The following is a 20145-nucleotide window of genomic DNA, read 5'->3' on the forward strand; positions in this document are numbered from 1 at the left end:
GTTTCGAGTTTCCAGCCTGGCACCCAACCTTCCACAGGAGGCACACACACACACACACACACACACACACACACACACACACACACACACACACACACACACACACACACACACACACACACACACACACACACACACACGCCTAGGGCCAATTTAGAGAGGACAAATCACTTACAGCATGTCTTTGGGATGTGGAGGAGGAAACCCACATGATCACAGGGAGGACATGCAGGCTCCACAACGAAGGCACCCCAGCTGAGGATCGAACCAGAGAACCTCTTGCTGTGCGGCGGCAATGCTAACAGCTGCACTACCATGGCCACCCGCAGCTCAGGAATGCAATTATTCAGCAGAAATAATTTCAGAGATAAGGGACTAAGACTTTAAGGCACAGATAAGCCCTTTAGCCTAAGTCTTCTACACCGAATATGAATGAAGTGAGAAGAATAAACCAAGTAACTGCAGACACAGAGAGAAATCACAATTTTCAGTGAATAAATAAATAAGCAGATAAATGCAGTACTATTTTTAACACAATATTCAATGAAACAATTAAACAGAAAAAAATGCAGTACTATCTTATAACACTGCAAGTTTGTACTTATCTCAGCTTGTAATAAAGTTGTTGCAGCTCAAGTATGCAACTTCTTGTTCTTCTTTTGGCTTTTCCCAGTTAGAGGTCACCACAGTGGTTGACCTGTCTGCTCATGATTTGCAATGGAGTTTTATTGTGTCGAGTTGCCAGCCCGGCTCCAACCTTCCAAAGGAGACACACACACACACACACACACACACACACACACACATACTCATGCCTAGGGCCAATTTAGAGAGGACAAATCACTTACAGCATGTCTTTGGGATATGGGGGAGGATACAGGAGCACCCAAAGGAAACCCACATGACCACAGGGAGGACATGCAGACTCCACACAGAAGGTACCACAGCCGAGGATTGAACCAGAGAACATCTTGCTGTGAGGTGGCAATGCTAACCGCTGCACCACCATGGCCACCCGCAACTCAAGTATGCAATTATTCAACAGAAATAATTTCAGAGATAAGGGACTAAGACTTTAAGGCACAGAGAAAACCTCTAGGCTAAGACTTCTGCACCAAATATCAATGAAGTGAAAATAATAAACTAACTGTAGACACAGAGAGAACTCACAATTTTCAGTGAATAAATAAATAAGCAGATAAATGCAGTACTATTTTTAACATAATATTCACTGAAACAATAAAACAAAAAAATGCAGTACTATCTTATAACACTGCAAATTTGTACTTTTCTCAGCTTGTAATAAAGTTGTTGCAGCTCAAGTATGCAACTTCTTGTTCGTCGTTTGGATTTTCCCGTTTAGGGGTCACTACAGCAGATCACCTGTCTGCTCATGATTTGCAATTGAGTTTTATGGTATCGAGTTTTCAGCCCGGCACCCAACCTTCCACAGGAGGCACACACACACACACACACACACACACACACACACACACACACACACACACACACACACACACACATGCCTAGGGCCAATTTAGAGAGTACAAATCACTTACAGCATGTCTTTGGGATGTGGGGGAGGAAACCAGAGCACCTGAAGGAAACCCACATGGCCACAGGGAGGACATGCAGGCTCCACACAGAAGGCACCCTAGCTGAGGATTGAACCAGAGAACCTCTTGCTGTGAGGCTGCAGTTCTAACCACTACACCATCATGGCCACCCCCAGCTCAAGAATGCAATTATTCAGCAGAAATAATTTCAGATATAAGGGACTGAAACTTTAAGGCACAGAGAAGCCCTCTAGGCTAAGACTTCTAGACCGAACATCAATGAAGTGAGAAGAAAAAACCAACTAACTGCAGACACAGAGAGAAATCACAATTTTCAGTGAATAAATAAATAAGCAGATAAATGCAGTACTATTTTTAACACAATATTCAAGGAAACAATTAAACAGAAAAAAATGCAGTACTATCTTATAACACTGCAAGTTTGTACTTATCTCAGCTTGTAATAAAGTTGTTGCAGCTCAAGTATGCAACTTCTTGTTCTTCTTTTGGCTTTTCCCAGTTAGAGGTCACCACAGTGGTTGACCTGTCTGCTCATGATTTGCAATGGAGTTTTATGGTGTCGAGTTGCCAGCCCGGCTCCAACCTTCCAAAGGAGACACACACACACACACACACACATACTCATGCCTAGGGCCAATTTAGAGAGGACAAATCACTTACAGCATGTCTTTGGGATATGGGGGAGGATACAGGAGCACCCAAAGGAAACCCACATGACCACAGGGAGGACATGCAGACTCCACACAGAAGGTACCACAGCCGAGGATTGAACCAGAGAACCTCTTGCTGTGAGGTGGCAATGCTAACCGCTGCACCACCATGGCCACCTGCAGCTCAATTATGCAACTATTCAGCAGAAATAATTTCAGAGATAAGGGACTAAGACTTTAAGTCACAGAGAAGCCCTTTAGGCTAAAACTTCTGCACAGAATATCAATGAAGTGAGAAGAATAAACAAACTAACTGCAGACACAGAGAGAACTCACAATTTTCAGTGAATAAATAAATAAGCAGATAAATGCAGTACTATTTTAACACAATATTCAATGAAACAATAAAACAAAAAAATGCAGTACTATCTTATAACACTGCAAGTTTGTACTTATCTCAGCTTGTAATAAAGTTGTTGCAGCTCAAGTATGCAACTATTCAGCAGAAATAATTTCAGAGATAAGTGACTAAGACTTTAAGGCACAGAGAAGCCCTTTAGGCTATGACTTCTACACCGAAAATGAATAAAGTGAGAAGTATACACCAAGTAACTGCAGACACAGAGAGAAATCACAATTTTCAGTGAATAAATAAATAAGCAGATCAATGCAGTACTATTTTTAACACAATATTCAATGAAACAATAATAAAAAAATGCAGTACTATCTTATAACACTGCAAGTTTGTACTTATTTTAGCTTGTAATAAAGTTGTTGCAGCTCAAGTTTACAACTTATTTTTCTTCTTTCGGCTTTTCCCGTTTAGGGGTCACCACAGTGGATCACTTGTTCACTCATGATTTGCAGTGGAGTTTTATGGTTTTGAGTTGCCACCCTGACACCCAACCTTCCACAGAAGGCACACACACAAACACACGCACACACTTACCTAGCGCCAATTTAGAGTCTACAAATCACTTACAGCATATCTTTGGGATGTGGGAGGAAACTGGATCACACGGAGAAAATCCACATGACCACAGGGAGGACATGCAGACTCCACACGAAAGGCACTCCAGCTGAAGATCGAACCAAAGAACCTCTTGCTGTGAGATGGCATTGCTAACCACTGCACCACCATGGCCACCCGCAGCTCAAGTATGCAATTATTCAGCAGAAATAATTTCAGAGATAAGGGACTAAGACTTTAAGGCACAGAGAAGCCCTCTAGGCTAAGACTTCTGCACCAAATATCAATGAAGTGAGAAGAATAAACTAACTGCAGACACAGATATAACTCACAATTATCAGTGACTAAATAAATAAGCAGATAAATGCAGTACTATTTTTAACACAATATTCATTGAAACAATAAAACAAAAAAAATGCAGTACTATCTTATAACAGTGCAAGTTTGTAGTTATCTCAGCTTGTAATAAAGTTGTTGCAGCTCAAGTATGCAACTATTCAGCAGAAATAATTTCAGAGATAAGGGACTAAGACTTCAAGGCACAGAGAAGCCCTTTAGGCTAAGAATTCTACACCGAATATGAATGAAGTGAGAAGAATAAACCAAGTAACTGCAAACACAGAGAAAAATCACAATATTCAGTGAATAAATAAATAAGCAGATAAATGCAGTACTAGTTTTAACAGAATATTCAATGAAACAATAAAACAAAAAATATGCAGTACTATCTTATAACACTGTAAGTTTGCACTTATCTCAGCTTGTTACAAAGTTGTTGCAGCTCAAGTATGCAACGTCTTGTTCTTGTTTTGGCTTTTCTTGGTTAGGGGTCACCACAGCAGATCACTTGCTGCTCATGAGTTGCAATGGAGTTTTATGGTGTTGAGTTGCCAGCCCAGCACCCACCCAACACACACACACACACACACACACACACACACACACACACAAACACACACACACACACACACACACACACACACACACACACACACACACACACACAAACTCACGCCAATTTAGAGAGTATAAATCACTTACATCATGTCTTTGGGATGTGGGGGAGGAAACCGGCGCACCTGAAGGAAACCCACATGACCACAGGGAGGACGTGCAGACTCCTCATAGAAGGGACCCCAACTGAGGATCAAGCCAGAAAACCTCTTGCTGTGAGGTGGCAATGCTAACTGCTGCACCACAATGACAACCCGCAGCTCAAAAATGCAATTATTCAGCAGATATAATTTCAGACATAAGGGACTAAGACTTTAAGGCACAGAGAAGCCCTTTAGACTAAGACTTCTGCACCAAATATCAATGAAGTGAGAAGAATAAACTAACTGCAGACATAGAGAGAACTCTCACCTTTCAGTGAAAAAATAAACAAGCAGATAAATGCAGTACTATTTTTAACACAATATTCACTGAAACAATAAAACAAAAAATGCAATACTGTCTTACAACACTGCACATTTGTACTTATCTCAGCTTTTAATAAAGTTGTTGCAGCTCAAGTATGCAACTATTCAGCAGAAATAATTTCAAAGATAAGTGACTAAGACTTTAAGGCACAAAAAAGCCCTCAAGGCTAAGACTTCTACAGCGAATATCAATGAAGTGAGAAGAATTAACCAACTAACTGCAGACATAGAGAGAACTCACAATTTTCTGTGAATAAATAAGCAGATAAATGCAGTACTATTTTTAACACAATATTCAATGAAACAATAAAACAGAAAAAAAATGCAGTACTATTTTATAACACTGCAAGTTTGTACTTATTTCAGCTTGTAATAAAGTTGTTGCAGCTCAAGTATGCAACTATTCAGCAGAAATAATTTTAGAGATAAGGGACTAAGACTTTAAGGCACAGAGAAGCCCTTTAGACTAAGACTTCTACACTGAATATGAATGAAGTGAGAAGGCTAAACCAAGTAACTGCAGACACACAGAGAAAGCACAATATTCAGTGAATAAATAAATAAGCAGAGAAATGCAGGACTATTTTAACACAATATTCAATGAAACAATAAAACAGAAAAAATGCAGTACTATCTTATAACACTGCAAGTTTGTATTTATCTCAGCTTGTAATAAAGTTGTTGCAGTTCAAGTATGCAACTTCTTGTTCTTCTTTTGGCTTTTCCCGGTTAGGGGTCACCACAGCGGATCACCTGTCTGCTCATGATTTGCAATGGAGTTTTATGGTGTCGAGTTGCCAGCCCAGCACTCAACCTTCCACAGGAGACACACACACACACATTCATGCCTAGGGCCAATTTAGAGAGTACAAATCACTTACATCATGCCTTTGAGATGTGGGGAAGGAAGCAGGAGCACCCAAAGGAAACCCACATGATGACAGGGAGGACAGGCAGGCTCCCCTCTGAAGGCACCCCAGCTGAGGATCAAACCAGACAACCTCTTGCTGTGAGCCTGCACTGCTAACCGCTGCACCACCATGGCCACCCACAGCTCAAGTATGCAATTATTCAGCAGAAATAATTTCAGAGATAAGGGACTAAGACTTTAAGGCACAGAGAAGCCCTCTAGGCTAAGACTTCTGCACTAAATATCAGTGAAGTGAGAACAATAAACTAAGTGCAGACACAGAGAGAAATCACAATTTTCAGCAAATAAATAAATAAGCAGATAAATGCAGTACTATTCTTAACACAATATTCACTGAAACAATAAAACAGAAATAATGCAGTACTATCTTATAACACTGTACATTTGTACTTATTTCAGCTTGTAATAAAGTTTTTGCAGCTCAAGTATGCAACTATTCAACAGAAATAATTTCAGTGATAAGGGACTAAGACTTTAAGGCACAGAGAAGCCCTATAGGCTAAGACTTCTACACCGAATATCAATGAAGTGAGAAGAATAAACCAACTAACTGCAGACACAGAGAGTACTCACAATTTTCAGTGAATAATCAAATAAGCAGATAAATGCAGCACTATTTTTAAAATAATATTCAATGAAACAATAAAACAAAAAAATATGCAGTATTATCTTATTACACTGCAGGCTTGTACCTATCTCAGCTTGTTATAAAGTTGTTGGAGCTCAAGTATGCAACTACTGAGCAGAAATAATTTCAGAGATAAGGGACTAAGACTTTAAGGCACAGAGAAGCTCTCTAGGCTAAGACTTCTACACTGAATATCAATGAAGTGAAAAGAATAAACCAACTAACTGCAGACACAGAGAAAACACACACATTTCAGTGAATAAATAAATAAGCAGATAAATGTAGTGCTATTTTTAACACAATATACACTGAAACAATAAGAAAAAAATGCAGTACTATCTTATAACACTGCAGGTTCGTACTTATTTCAGCTTGTGATAAAGTTGTTGCAGCTCAAGTATGCAACTTCTATTTCTTCTTTCAGCTTTTCCCGGTTAGGGGACACCACAGCCGAGGATCAAAGCAGAGAACCTCTTGCTGTGAGGCAGCAATGCTAACTGCTGCACCATCATGGCCACCCGCAGCTCAAGATTGCAATTATTCAGCAGAAATAATGTCAGAGATAAGGGACTAAGACTTTAAGGTACAGAGACGCCCTCTAGGCTAAGACTTCTGCACAGCATGTCAGTGAAGTGAGAAGAATAAACTGCAGACACAGAGAGAGCTCACAATTTTCAGTGAATAAATAAATAAGCAGATAAATGCAGTACTATTTTAATACAATATTCACTGAAACATTAAAACAGAAAAAATGCAGTACTACCTTATAACACTGCACGTTTGTACTTATTTCATCTTGTTATAAAGTTGTTGCAACTCAAGTATGCAACTATTAAGCAGATATAATTTCAGAGATAAGGGACTAGCACTTTAAGTCACAGAGAAGCCCTCTAGGCTAAGACGTCTACACAGAATATCAATGAAGTGAGAAGAATAAACGAACTAACTGCAGACACAGAGAGAACTCACAATTTTCAGTGACTAAATAAATAAGCAGATAAATGCAGTACTATTTTTAACACAACATTCAATGAAACAATAAAACAAAAAATGCAATACTATCTTATAACACTGCAAGTTTGTACTTATCTCAGCTTGTAATAAAGATGTTACAGCTCAAGTATGCAACTATGCAGCAGAAATAATTTCAGAGATAAGGGACAAAAACTTTAAGGCACAGAGAAGCCCTTGAGGCTAAGACTTCTACACCAAATATCAATGAAGTGAGAAGAGTAAACCAACTAACTGCAGACACAGAGAGAACTCACAATTTTCAGTGAATAAATAAATAAGCAGATAAATGCAGTACTATTTTAACACAATATTCAATGAAATAATAAAACAGAAAAAATGCAATACTATCTTATAACACTGCAAGTTTGTACTTATCTCAGCTTGTAATAAAGTTGTTGCAGCTCAAGTATGCAACTATTCAGCAGAAATAATTTCAGAGATAAGGGACTAAGACTTCAAGGCACAGAGAAACCCTCTAGGCTAAGACTTCTACACCGAATATCAATGAAGTGAGAAGAATAAACCAACTAACTGCAGACATAGAGAGAACTCACAATTTTCAGTGAATAAATAAATAAGCAGATAAATGCAGTACTATTTTAACACAATATTCAATGAAACAATAAAACAAAAAAATACGCAGTACTATCTTATAACACTGCAAGTTTGTACTTAGCTCAGCTTGTAACAAAGTTGGTGCAGCCCGAGTATGCAACTATTCAGCAGAAATAATTTCAGAGCTAAGGAACTTAGACTTTAGGGCAGAGAGAAGCCCTGTAGGCTAAGACTTCTACACTGAATATGAATGAAGTGAGAAGAAAAAACCAACTAACTGCAGACACAGAGAGAAATCACAATTTTCAGTGAATAAATAAATAAGCAGATACATGCACTACTCTTTTTAACACAATATTCAATTAAACAATAAAACAGAAAAAATGCAGTACTATCTTATAACACTGCAAGTTTGCACTTATCTCAGCTTGTAATAAAGTTGTTGCAGCTCAAGTATGCAACTTCTTGTTCTACATGTCTTTGGGATTTGGGTTAGGAACCACAGAGCACCTGAAGGATCACCTGTTATTCATGAGTTGCAATGGAGTTTTATGGTGTTGAGTTGCCAGCCCAGCAACCAACCTTCCACAGGAGACACACACATGCACACACACACACACACACACACACACACACACACACACACACACACACACACAGCTCAAGTATGCAATTATTCAGCAGAAATAATTTCAGAAATAAGGGACTCAGACCTTAAGGTACAGAGAAGCCCTCTAGGCTAAGACTTCTGCACTAAATATCAATGAAGTAAAAAGAATAAACTAACTATAGACACAGAGAGAACTCACAATTTTCAGTGAATAAATAAATAAGCAGATAAATGCAGTACTATTTTTAACTCAATATTCACTGAAACAATAAAACAAAAAAAAATGCAGTACTATGTTATAACACTGCAAGTTTGTACTTATCTCGGCTTGTAATAAAGTTGTTGCAGCTCAAGTATGCAATTATTCAGCAGAAATAATTTCAGAGATAATGGACTAAGACTTTAAGTCAGAGAGAAGCCCTTTAGGCTAAAACTTTTGCACAGAATATCAATGAAGAGAGAAGAATAAATGAATAAACTGCAGACACAGAGAGAACTCACAATTTTCAGTGAATAAATAAATAAGCAGATAAATGCAGTACTATGTTTTATACAATATTCACTGAAACAATAAAACAGAAAAAATGCAGTACTACCTTATAACACTGCACGTTTGTACTTATTTCAGCTTGTAATAAAGTTGTTGCAGCTCAAGTATGCAACTATACAGCAGAAATAATTTCAGAGATTATGGACTAAGAATTTAAGGCACAGAGAAGCCCTCTAGGCTAAGACTTCTACACCGAATAGCAATGAAGTGAGAAGAATAAACCAACTGACTACAGACACAGAGAGAACTCACAATTTTCAGTGAATAAATAAATAAGCAGATAAATGCAGTACTAGTTTTAACAGAATATTCAATGAAACAATAAAACAAAAAAATATGCAGTACTATCTTATAACACTGCAAGTTTGTACTTATCTCAGCTTGTTATAAAGTTGTTGCAGCTCAAGTATGCAACTATTCAGCAGAAATAATTTCAGAAATAAGGGACTAAGACATTAAGGCACAGAAAAGCCCTCTAGGCAAGACTTCTACACCGAATATCAATGAAATGAGAAGAATAAACCAAGTAACTGCAGACATAGAGAGAACTCATAATTTTCTGTGAATAAATAAATAAGCATATAAATGCAGCACTATTTTAACACAATATACAATGAAACAATAAAACAGAAAAAAATACAGTACTATCTTATAACACTGTAAGTCTGTGCTCATCTCAGCTTGTAATAATGTTGTTGCAGCTCAAGTATGCAACTTCTTTTTCTTCTTTCAGCTTTTCCCAGTTGGGGGTCACCACAGTGGATCATCTGTCCACTCATGATTTGCAGTGGAGTTTTACGGTTTCGAGTTGCCAGCCTGATACCCAACATTCCACAGAAGGCACACACACACACACACACACACACCTAGGGCCAATTTAGAGTCTACAAATCACTTCCATATGTCTTTGGGATGTGGGAGGAAACTGGAGCACATGAAGAAAACGCATGCGACCATAGTGAGGACATGCAGACTCCGCACAGAAGGCACCCCAGCCAAGGATCGAACCAGAGAACCTCTAGCTGTGAGGCAGCAATGCTAACTGCAGCACCACCATGGCCGCCTGCAACTCAAGTATGCAACTATTCAGCAGAAATAATTTCAGAGATAAGGGACTAAGACTTTAAGGCACAGAGAAGCCCTCTAGGCTAAAACTTCTACACCAAATATCAATGAAGTGAAAATAAAAAACTAACAGTAGACACAGAGAGAACTCACAATTTTCAGTGAATAAATAAATAAGCAGATAAATGCATTACTATTTTTAACACGATATTCACTGAAACAATAAAACAAAAAAAAAAAGCAGCACGATCTTATAACACTGCAAGTTTGTACTTATCTCAGCTTGTAATAAAGCTGTTGCAGCTCAAGGATCACCTGTCGGCTCATGATTTGCATTGGAGTTTTATGGTATTGAGTTTTCAGCCCAGCACCCAACCTTCCACAGGAGGCACACACACACAAACGCACACACACACACACACACACACACACACACACACACACACACACACACACACACACGCCTAGGGCCAATTTAGAGAGGACAAATCACTTACAGCATGTCTTTGGGATGTGGGGGAGGAAATTGGAGCACCCAAAGGAAACCCACATGACCACAGGGAGGACATGCAGGCTCCACAATGAAGGCACCCTAGCTGAGGATCGAACCAGAGAACCTCTTACTGTGCGGCGGTTTTTCCCAATTAGCAGCTCAGCAGAATGCAATTATTCAGCAGAAGGTTATAATTTGAGATAAGGGACTAAGACTTTAAGGCACACACAAGCCCACACAGGCTAACACACACACGCACACAATGCACACACAAGAACACACACACACACACACACACACACACACACACACACATTTTCAGTGACTTACACAAACAAGCAGATAAATGCACTAGGCCTATTGTTAACACAACATTCAATGAAACAATAAAACAAAAACATGCAGTACTATCTTAGAACACTGCAAGTCTGTACTATCTCAGCTTGTAATAAAGTTGCACCACCATGGCCACCTGCAGCTCAATTATGCAACTATTCAGCAGAAATAATTTCAGAGATAAGGGACTAAGACTTTAAGTCACAGAGAAGCCCTTTAGGCTAAAACTTCTGCACAGAATATCAATGATGTGAGAAGAATAAATGAACTAACTGCAGACAGAGAGAGAACTCACAATTTTAAGTGAATAAATAAATAACCGGATAAATGTAGTACTATTTTTAACACAATATTCAATGAAAAAATAAAACAAAAAAATATGCAGTACTATCTTATAACACTGCAATTTTGTACTTATCTCAGATTGTAAAAAAGTTGATGCAGCTCAAGTATGGAACTATTCAGCAGAAGTAATTTCAGAGATAAGTGACTATGACTTTAAGGCACAGATAAGCCCTTTAGGCTGTGACTTCTACACCGAATATGAATGAAGTGAGAAGTATAAACCAAGTAACTGAAGACACAGAGAGAAATCACAATTTTCAGTGAATAAATAAATAAGCAGATCAATGCAGTACTATTTTTAACACAATATTCAATGAAACAATAATAAAAAAATGCAGTACTATCTTATAACACTGCAAGTTTGTACTTATTTTAGCTTGTAATAAAGTTGTTGCAGCTCAAGTTTACAACTTATTTTTCTTCTTTCGGCTTTTCCCGTTTAGGGGTCACCACAGTGGATCACCTGTTGTTCATGAGTTGCAATGGAGTTTTATGGTGTTCAGTTGCCAGCCCAGCACCCAACCTTCCACAGGAGGCACACACACACACACACACACACACACACACACACACACATGCCAATTTAGAGAGTACAAATCACTTACAGCATGTCTTTGGGATGTGGGAGGAAACTGGAGCACACAGAGAAAACCCATGCGACCATAGTGAGGACATGCAGACTCTGCACAGAAGGCACCACTGCCAAGGATCGAACCAGAGAACCTCTAGCTGTGAGGCAGCAATGCTAACCACTGCACCACCATGGCTGCGTATACAACTAACTATAGCAGATATAATTCAGAGATAAGGGACTAGCACTTTAAGTCAAGAGAAGCCCCCTAAGGAAGCTGCCACACAGAATATCAATGAAGTGAGAAGAATAAATGAACTAACCGCAGTCACAGAGAGAACTCACAATTGTCAGTGACTAAATAAATAAGCAGATAAATGCAGTACTATTTTTAACACAACATTCGTGCAGCTCAAGTATGCAATTATTCAGCAGAAATAATTTCAGAGATAAGGGACTAAGACTTTAAGGCACAGAGAAGCCCTCTAGGCTAAGACTTCTGCACCAAATATCAATGAAGTGAGAAGAATAAACTAACTACAGACACAGATATAACTCACAATTATCAGTGACTAAATAAATAAGCAGATAAATGCAGTACTATTTTTAACACAATATTCACTGAAACAATAAAACAGAAAAAAATGCAGTACTATCTAATAACAGTGCAAGTTTGTACTTATTTCAGCTTATAATAAAGTTGTTGCAGCTCAAGTATCCAACTATTCAGCAGAAATAATTCCAGAGTTAAGGGACTAAGACTTTAAGGTACAGCAAAGCCCTTTAGGCTAAGAATTCTACACTGAATATGAATGAAGTGAGAAGAATAATCCAAGTAACTGCAAACACAGAGAAAAATCACAATTTTCAGTGAATAAATAAATAAGCAGATAAATGCAGTACTAGTTTTAACAGAATATTCAATGAAACAATAAAACAAAAAAATATGCAGTACTATCTTATAAAACTGCAAGTTTGTACTTATCTCAGCTTGTTATAAAGTTGTTGCAGCTCAAGTATGCAACTATTCAGCAGAAATAATTTCAGAAATAAGGGACTAAGACGTTAAGGCACAGAGAAGCCCTCTAGGCAAGACTTCTACACCGAATATCAATGAAGTGAGAAGAATAAACCAAGTAACTGCAGACATAGAGAGAACTCATAATTTTCTGTGAATAAATAAATAAGCATATAAATGCAGTACTATTTTAACACAATATTCAATGAAACAGTAAAACAGAAAAAAATACAGTACTATCTTATAACACTGTAAGTTTGTACTTATCTCAGCTTGTAATAAAGTTGTTGCAGCTCAAGTATGCAACTTCTTTTTCTTCTTTCAGCTTTTCCCAGTTAGGGGTCACCACAGTGGATCATCTGTCCACTCATGATTTGCAGTGGAGTTTACAGTTTTGAATTGCCAGCCCAGCACCCAACTTTCCACAGAAGGCACACACACACACACACACACACACACACACACACACACACCTAGGGCCAATTTAGAGTCTACAAATCACTTCCACATGTCTTTGGGATGTGGGAGGAAACTGGAGCACATGAAGAAAACCCATGCGACCATAGTGAGGACATGCAGACTCCACACAGAAGGCACCCCAGCCAAGGATCGAACCAGAGAACCTCTTACTGTGAGGTGGCAATGCTAACCGCTGCACCACCATGGCCACCTGCAGCTCAATTATGCAACTATTCAGCAGAAATAATTTCAGAGATAAGGGACTAAGACTTTAAGTCACAGAGAAGCCCGCTAAGCAAAGACTTATGCACAGAATATCAATGACGTGAGAAGAATAAACCAACTAACTGCAGATCCTGAGAGAACTCACCATTTTCAGTGACTAAATAAATAAGCAGATAAATGCAGTACTATTTTTAACAAAATATTTAATGAAACAAAACAAAAAATGCAGTACTATCTTATAACACTGCAAGTTTGTACTTATCTCAGCTTGTAATAAAGTTGTTGCAGCTCAAGTATGACACTAATTCAGCAGAAATGATGTAGAATTTTGCTAAAATAACAGGTTTTGCACTATTATTTATTTTCTGAAGGATATGAAGTCTGAAACTCAAATGCTGGCATTATTTAGTGACTTCATTCTTCTGCTATTTGCCAGAAAAAGACACATTTTATGAGGAACACACGAAAAATATATGGCAAAACTATGGGCATTCTGTGAAAATCAGGACAGTTGAGAGATATAATCTTATCCAGTGGACATTGCCAACATACTGACAAATAAAGTTAGTCACAACTTCACCCTAGAGACATATTTTCCAGGCTCACCTACTTCTGATAGAAACATGTCTCCAACCTTCATGAAGGAGCATGTACTGAAGGTTCACTCTACAATGCAGAATAACTAATCTTAAGCAAGCATTGGTGGATCCACTCCTCAATCTCTTTAGCCTGGGTCTTGCAACTGGCCTTGTAGCATGGGAGTGGTGCACAGCTGTTGCGATACATTCCATATGGTGGACCCACAACAGACTACAAGAACTACAGACCCATCAGCCTAATGAGTATTATATACAAAACCATAGACTATATCACAACTGCCTAATTAACTATGATATCAAAAATCTTCTCAGACTTGACCCCCAGCAATTTGATTCAAGGGTAGATCCTGTCTAGTGAATCTTGTGAACTTCTTTGAGAGGGTTATTCATGCTGTAAACTGTGGGCAAGTTGTCAACACAAGCTTTGACGTCGCAGAGGTTTTCTATACCATAAGACATATGCATATATAATAAGCAAGTCAAAGAAACTCCTGATTGAACCATATGTAGTTAGGTGAATAGCCATTTGGTTTAGAGACAGGACTCAGATTGTAAAGTGTGGGCAAGTTGTCCACGCAGTGAACTTTGACCTCACCAAGGTTTTCTATACCATAAGACATATGCATATATAATAAGCAAGTCAAAAGAAACTCCACATTGAAGCATATGTAGCTAGTTCAATAACCAGTGGATTTAGAGGCAGGACTCACACTGTAAAATTTGGTGCTGTGATCTCTGAGAGCATGAAGGTGACCACTGAAGTTCAACAAGTATTTGTACTGGGACTGCTGCTGTTCAGCAACAACGTCTCAGATGTACACTCATCAAACAAGGATTTACTGTTACAAAGTTCACGGATGATTGTAACCTGGGAGTCATCATCATGTCTCCCCTCTGATATACTTACACTCTAACAGGAGCTTCTATTGCCAATAGCTTGAGTACTAAAATGAGCTAAACCTCAAAACCAAAATGTGCAACATTGTAACATTTGATAAGCAGCCCATATCTTCAGGTCATAGCAGAGGTGACACACCACTTCAAAATGAAAAGATCCTGAGCCACATAGGCACTTGGTCAGACAGCTTTCTTACATTCAACAATCATATTGCAATGTCAATGTGAGAGTAAATCCTTTTATTTTTTCAAGTTCATAGTAAAAGATAGTTTTTCCTGATCAAAATAAGTCGTGATCTGCTTGTACTCTGCTTTTATTAGATTCATTACTCAGTGCAATGCTTTCCTTTGGAATGTACCTTACTAAGCATAGTAAGAAAATGGAAAGACCCCCCCAGACATTAGCAACTGAAAAGATCAGGAGTCTAAAAGAAGTGGACTACAAAGACCAGAGCCTTTCTACCTGCACTCAGTTTCATATAGACTCATTAGGGATGACCTATGTCTTACTTATTGAGTATAAGAGATCCAGTAGTCCAAGAACTCTTATATATTAATAAATCAATCAGTCCAACTAACACTAATGCCACAGATACAAATTTATTCCTACAAATAAGTAAGACAAAAAGGTGCGATAGACTCACTCAGCATCTACCACTTCTCTGTAGCAAACTTCCTCTACAAGTTAAATGTCTTGATGCACTGCTTTTAAAAGGAGCTTAACAGCTGGATTGGTTTTCATAAATTCACCCAGGTATGACTGGTCAGGGCCTCCTTGAAACAAGAAGCAAGGCCTGAGGGTGGGTACTGGCATGGCAGAAATGGCCTCAAGGATCAGTTACATTGTAACTCTTATGATCCTATAACCCTATCTATTGCCCAGATATCCACAGAGGTTAGGAAGGCAATAACATGCAAAGAAGCTAACAGAGGTAGCACTATGGTAGTGGTGGGTTATCCTTAAAATAAAGTGGTTCCAAATTATCACAAGAGGCTGTTTCCTATCTGGGCAGGGGGAAAAAGTTACTGCTACAAGGGATACTGCCTAAGATATAACTATTTTAACCCTGAAGTTGTTGAATAAGCAATTACTTCTGAGAGAAATCCACAATATTCAGGGTTCATAGGTTCATAGGTGTGTACTAGGCTAATAGCCATGGGTCCTTTATAAGCCTAGCCCATAGAAGTGACGTGGCATTGTGCCTCTCATCATTATTTCCCAGTGCCTCTATCAAGTAGAGCCGCTGGAGTTATCCCTGGGGTGAACTTTCTATTTCGCATCCACTCATCAAGATTTCTCTTGAAGAGGGCTAATGAGGTACTCTGCTTGACATGTATGTGATGTCTATTCCAGAGCATGGGCAGTCTCTGGATTATGAGCCTGTCCCTCCAGCATGTTCTGTTGACTGTGGTAATGAGGCTGAGGTCTCAGGAGCATGTGGTGCAGGGGGATTGGGATTTCTTTAGATGTAGCATTTCTAACAGAGCTGGGTCAGACATGGCTTTGTAAGTCAAGCAGAGATCGCCTCTTAGTAGATGATATGAGACAGAGAATAGCTGGAGTTTTTTGAGTCTGTCCATGTAGGACATGTGTTTAAGGACTAGGATCCTCTTTGCAAGGTACTTTTGTGGCCTCTCCAGCTGTTGCAGGTGTCTAGTGAGGTACATGCCAAATGGGGCATTATACTCTATGATTGGCCTTATGAGGGAAGAGTAGAGAGAAATGATGACCTCTTTCTTCCTGGATGCAAGACTCTTGGTAATGAGATGTGCCACATAGAAGGACTTTCTGACCACAGTGGCAATGTGGTGGTGGAAGAAGAGGTTGCTGTCAATTTGTGTCCCCAGATCTCTTATAATGCCTTCAGTGTTCAGTGGGCTCCCATCGATGTGGTAATTAGTGAGAACTGAGTGTTTCCCAAAGGGTATGACAATGCATTTTTTGGCATTCAGCTTAAGGCCATGATTTCGACACCAGTCATTGGTCTCAGTGAGGTCTCTTTTTAGGATGCCTGCATCACTTGGGTAGTTAATTATGGCTCCCAGCTTGCAGTCGTCTGTGAATTTGGTCAGCCAGAATCCCTCCATGTTGGCCTGGACTTCTGAGAAGTAGATGCCAAACAGGAGATGACCCAGGACCGATCCCTGTTGGACTCCACTCATGACTGGTCAACAGTTTGACTTGGAGTCTGCTACGTTCACACTGTGTGTTCTATCTGTGAGCCAGTTTTCAACCCACCTAACAATATAGGGGTTGATGCTTACTTTGGTGAGTTTATCAATGATTCCTGAGTGAGGAATGGTATCAAAGGCCTTGGCCAGATCGAGGTAGGCTGTATGAGCTGCCTTACCTTCATCCACTGCTCTGGTGACTGACTCAAAGAAGTCAACTAGGTTGAGCAGGCATGATCTACCTTTCACAAAACCAACTTGCGTGAGATCTAGAATTTGGAGATTCCCTATATCCTTGTTAATTAAGTCCATGATGATGCGCTCCATAGCCTAACATATCAGACTCGTCCGGCTAATGGGGCGATAATTTCCAGGGTCTGAAGTTGCTCCTCCTTTATGGAGAGGGATGACTGTAGCAGTGCGTCATCCGGTAGGGACAAAGCCTGAGGTGAGGCTGTGAGTGAACAGGGCACACAGATGTGGTGCCAGTTCACTTTGTAATTCATGTAGAACACAGCCAGAGATATTGCCGGTTCCCATGGAAGCATTCTTGGCCTTAAACAATGCAGTTTTAACCTGTACTGCAGTAATGCAGGGTGCCTGGCATTCTTCCAGTATTAAGATTGGTCCTTAGTGGGGGGAGGGGTAAAGTTGGCACTAAATTTGTTGGCAATATCTGTTGGCTCAGTATAGGAGGTAACATTGTGCAGTAACTCAGAGCAAATCTGGGTATTGTCATGGAGATTCTTGATATAACTAAAGAAGCCTTTGCGGTTGTTTTTAGTGTCTGCTGCAGTTCTGTCTTGGTGGTTTTGATAAGGGATTTCAACATTTTGTTGAGGCTAATAAGAAACACAGAACAAACTACTGTCCAACTCTCAACATGGGTTTAGGCCAAATCGCAGCAATACATCAGCCCTCCTCTCTTTTACTAACATTATAAACCACAGCCGTAACAATAACAAACTTACCTCTGCACTCTTCCTAGACCTCTCCAAAGCTTTTGACACGGTCGATCAGAAAATGCTAATGAACACCTTGAATGCCTTCACATTGGGCAATCAGTCACTCCATTGATTTGATTCCCACCTTCAAGGCAGGCAGCAGGCTGTCCTGTGGCAGGCTAAACTATCCTCATGCCTCTCCAGCAGGCTAGAAGTTCCCCAGGGCTCAATACTAGGTCCCCTTCTCTTCTCCATCTTTATAAATGATCTTAGCACAATCATACCGGAGGTTGCCTGCCTTCAATATGCAGATGACTCCACCTTGATTTGTTCTGCCACCAACCCAACAGTTCTTACCACAACAACCCAAAACACTTTTAACTTGGTTGAAAAAATGGCTACTAAATTAACGTCTAATCCTAAATCCCAACAAAACTAAGTTAATCCTCTTCTCCCCTATGCATAGGTCCACCCCATCACTCTTCAGAATAACAGCTAGTAATGGGACCATTATCTTCCCAGAAACTCAAACTAAACTTTTGGGTGTCACAATTTATTACAATCTCAGGTTCGACATGCACATCAATCAAGCTATAAAAACCATCAATAAAAAAGCTTGTCTCTCTCTATAGGATCAAATCATTCCTCACCCCACCTGCAAGAATTGCAATCGCCCACTCCCATCTATAATCAACCCTTCTCTATGCCTCTTTTCTCTTACCTGAGCAAAACTGATCTTAATAAATTAGCATCTTGTTACAATCATATCGCCAGATTTGCTACTGGCATACTCTACCAAACCCACCACTGCCACAACCTAAATCTCCTAGGCTGGCTTGAACTACCTCACCTTCTACAACTCAACCAGCTCATAGTTGCCCATAAAATCCTCCACCGGCCAGAAAATACCTCTGCCCTAAAAAACATGATCTGCCCCTACAACAACAATCAACCACTCTGCTCCTCCACCGAACTCTTAGTTCAAACAGGAAAATCCAACCACACTGCTGGTGACTCTCACTTTGCTAACTCTGTCAGAAAGATATGGAACTCACTACCACCTGACCTGACCCTAGAACCTTCAATAACCATATTCAAAAACAAGATTAAGTATTACTTTAAATCACACTGGATATGCCTTTGTACCAACGCTGACTAGTGCCCTGTCCATCTCACACACCTCTTCTTTATAAGTGTCCTCTCTTCAGCCACCCCTCTCAATATCCAATGGTCAAAACCATAACTAAAATTATTCAATGTATTCTTAATCCTGAATGTAATATGCTGTTATTACCTGTTTATACATACTTGCACTGATATGTAAGCCACAGGCAATATGTGATGTTGTATTGCTTTGTTCTGTAACCTATGAGTAAATGTAACCAGGATGTAAATGCCATACACCAGTTGTTCTGACAATTGTATTGTATACATGTACCTTGAAGCTTTTTTCCCCTGGATCTCCTCTGAAAATGGACATTAATCCAGTCGGACCATCCCGGTTAACAAATGTAAAATAAAATAAATAAAATAAATAATAAGGATATTTTTCCAGTCTTGGGACTTCCCCTTTTTCTGCAACATTTTTTTCTTCTGTTGTAGAGTTAATTAATGGCAGGGGACCACCAGCCTGGCTTCTTTTTTTTGGAGGAGAGCATCTCGATTCTGTTGGGTATGGCTAGTTCCATGCATTTATGTACATGTTTGTGTGCATTGGTGTACGATTCAGCAGTCATGGATCTATTTTCCATTGACATGAGTGCTGTGAAGTTAGCTGACTCTGTTTTTAGGATCCCAAAGACAGCTTTGGAGAAGTTTTTTATGGTGTTTACCTTTTTGGGGGGTCTGGGCGAGATGCGGATCTCCATGGTGATTAGTTTGTGATTGGATCTAACCAGGGAGGAATTGACTATTAGTGTAGAGCAACGGTTGCCCATGTTATTAATAACCAGGTCAAGTATGTTGCTTCCTCTAGTGGGGGTAAGAATGAGCTGGTCAAGGGCATTGGAAATGATGAATTCCAGGAAGCATTGGGCCAGTGCATTGGTGCTTGAGTAGCTTTCCCAGTATGCTACTTGGCATGGTTCATTTGGACTAGGAAGGGGCAGGGAGACA

At 39.5% G+C, this 20145-nt stretch overlaps 1 protein-coding gene across 1 annotated transcript in view; it reads right to left on the bottom strand.

The window, feature by feature from the left end:
* Positions 1 to 19898, bottom strand: part of LOC122795071 (vomeronasal type-2 receptor 26-like) — a 196311-nt gene extending 176413 nt beyond the window's left edge. Inside the window, exon 1 of the mRNA XM_044063646.1 lies at positions 19863 to 19898. Within this exon, the coding sequence (XP_043919581.1) occupies positions 19863 to 19898 (36 nt within the window). The remainder of the gene's footprint in view (positions 1 to 19862) is intronic.
* Positions 19899 to 20145: the final 247 nt, after the last annotated feature.

Source organism: Protopterus annectens, chromosome 2.part1 (genome assembly GCF_019279795.1).
Source record: "Protopterus annectens isolate FY-2018-M chromosome 2.part1, PAN1.0, whole genome shotgun sequence".
NCBI lineage: Eukaryota > Metazoa > Chordata > Ceratodontiformes > Protopteridae > Protopterus > Protopterus annectens.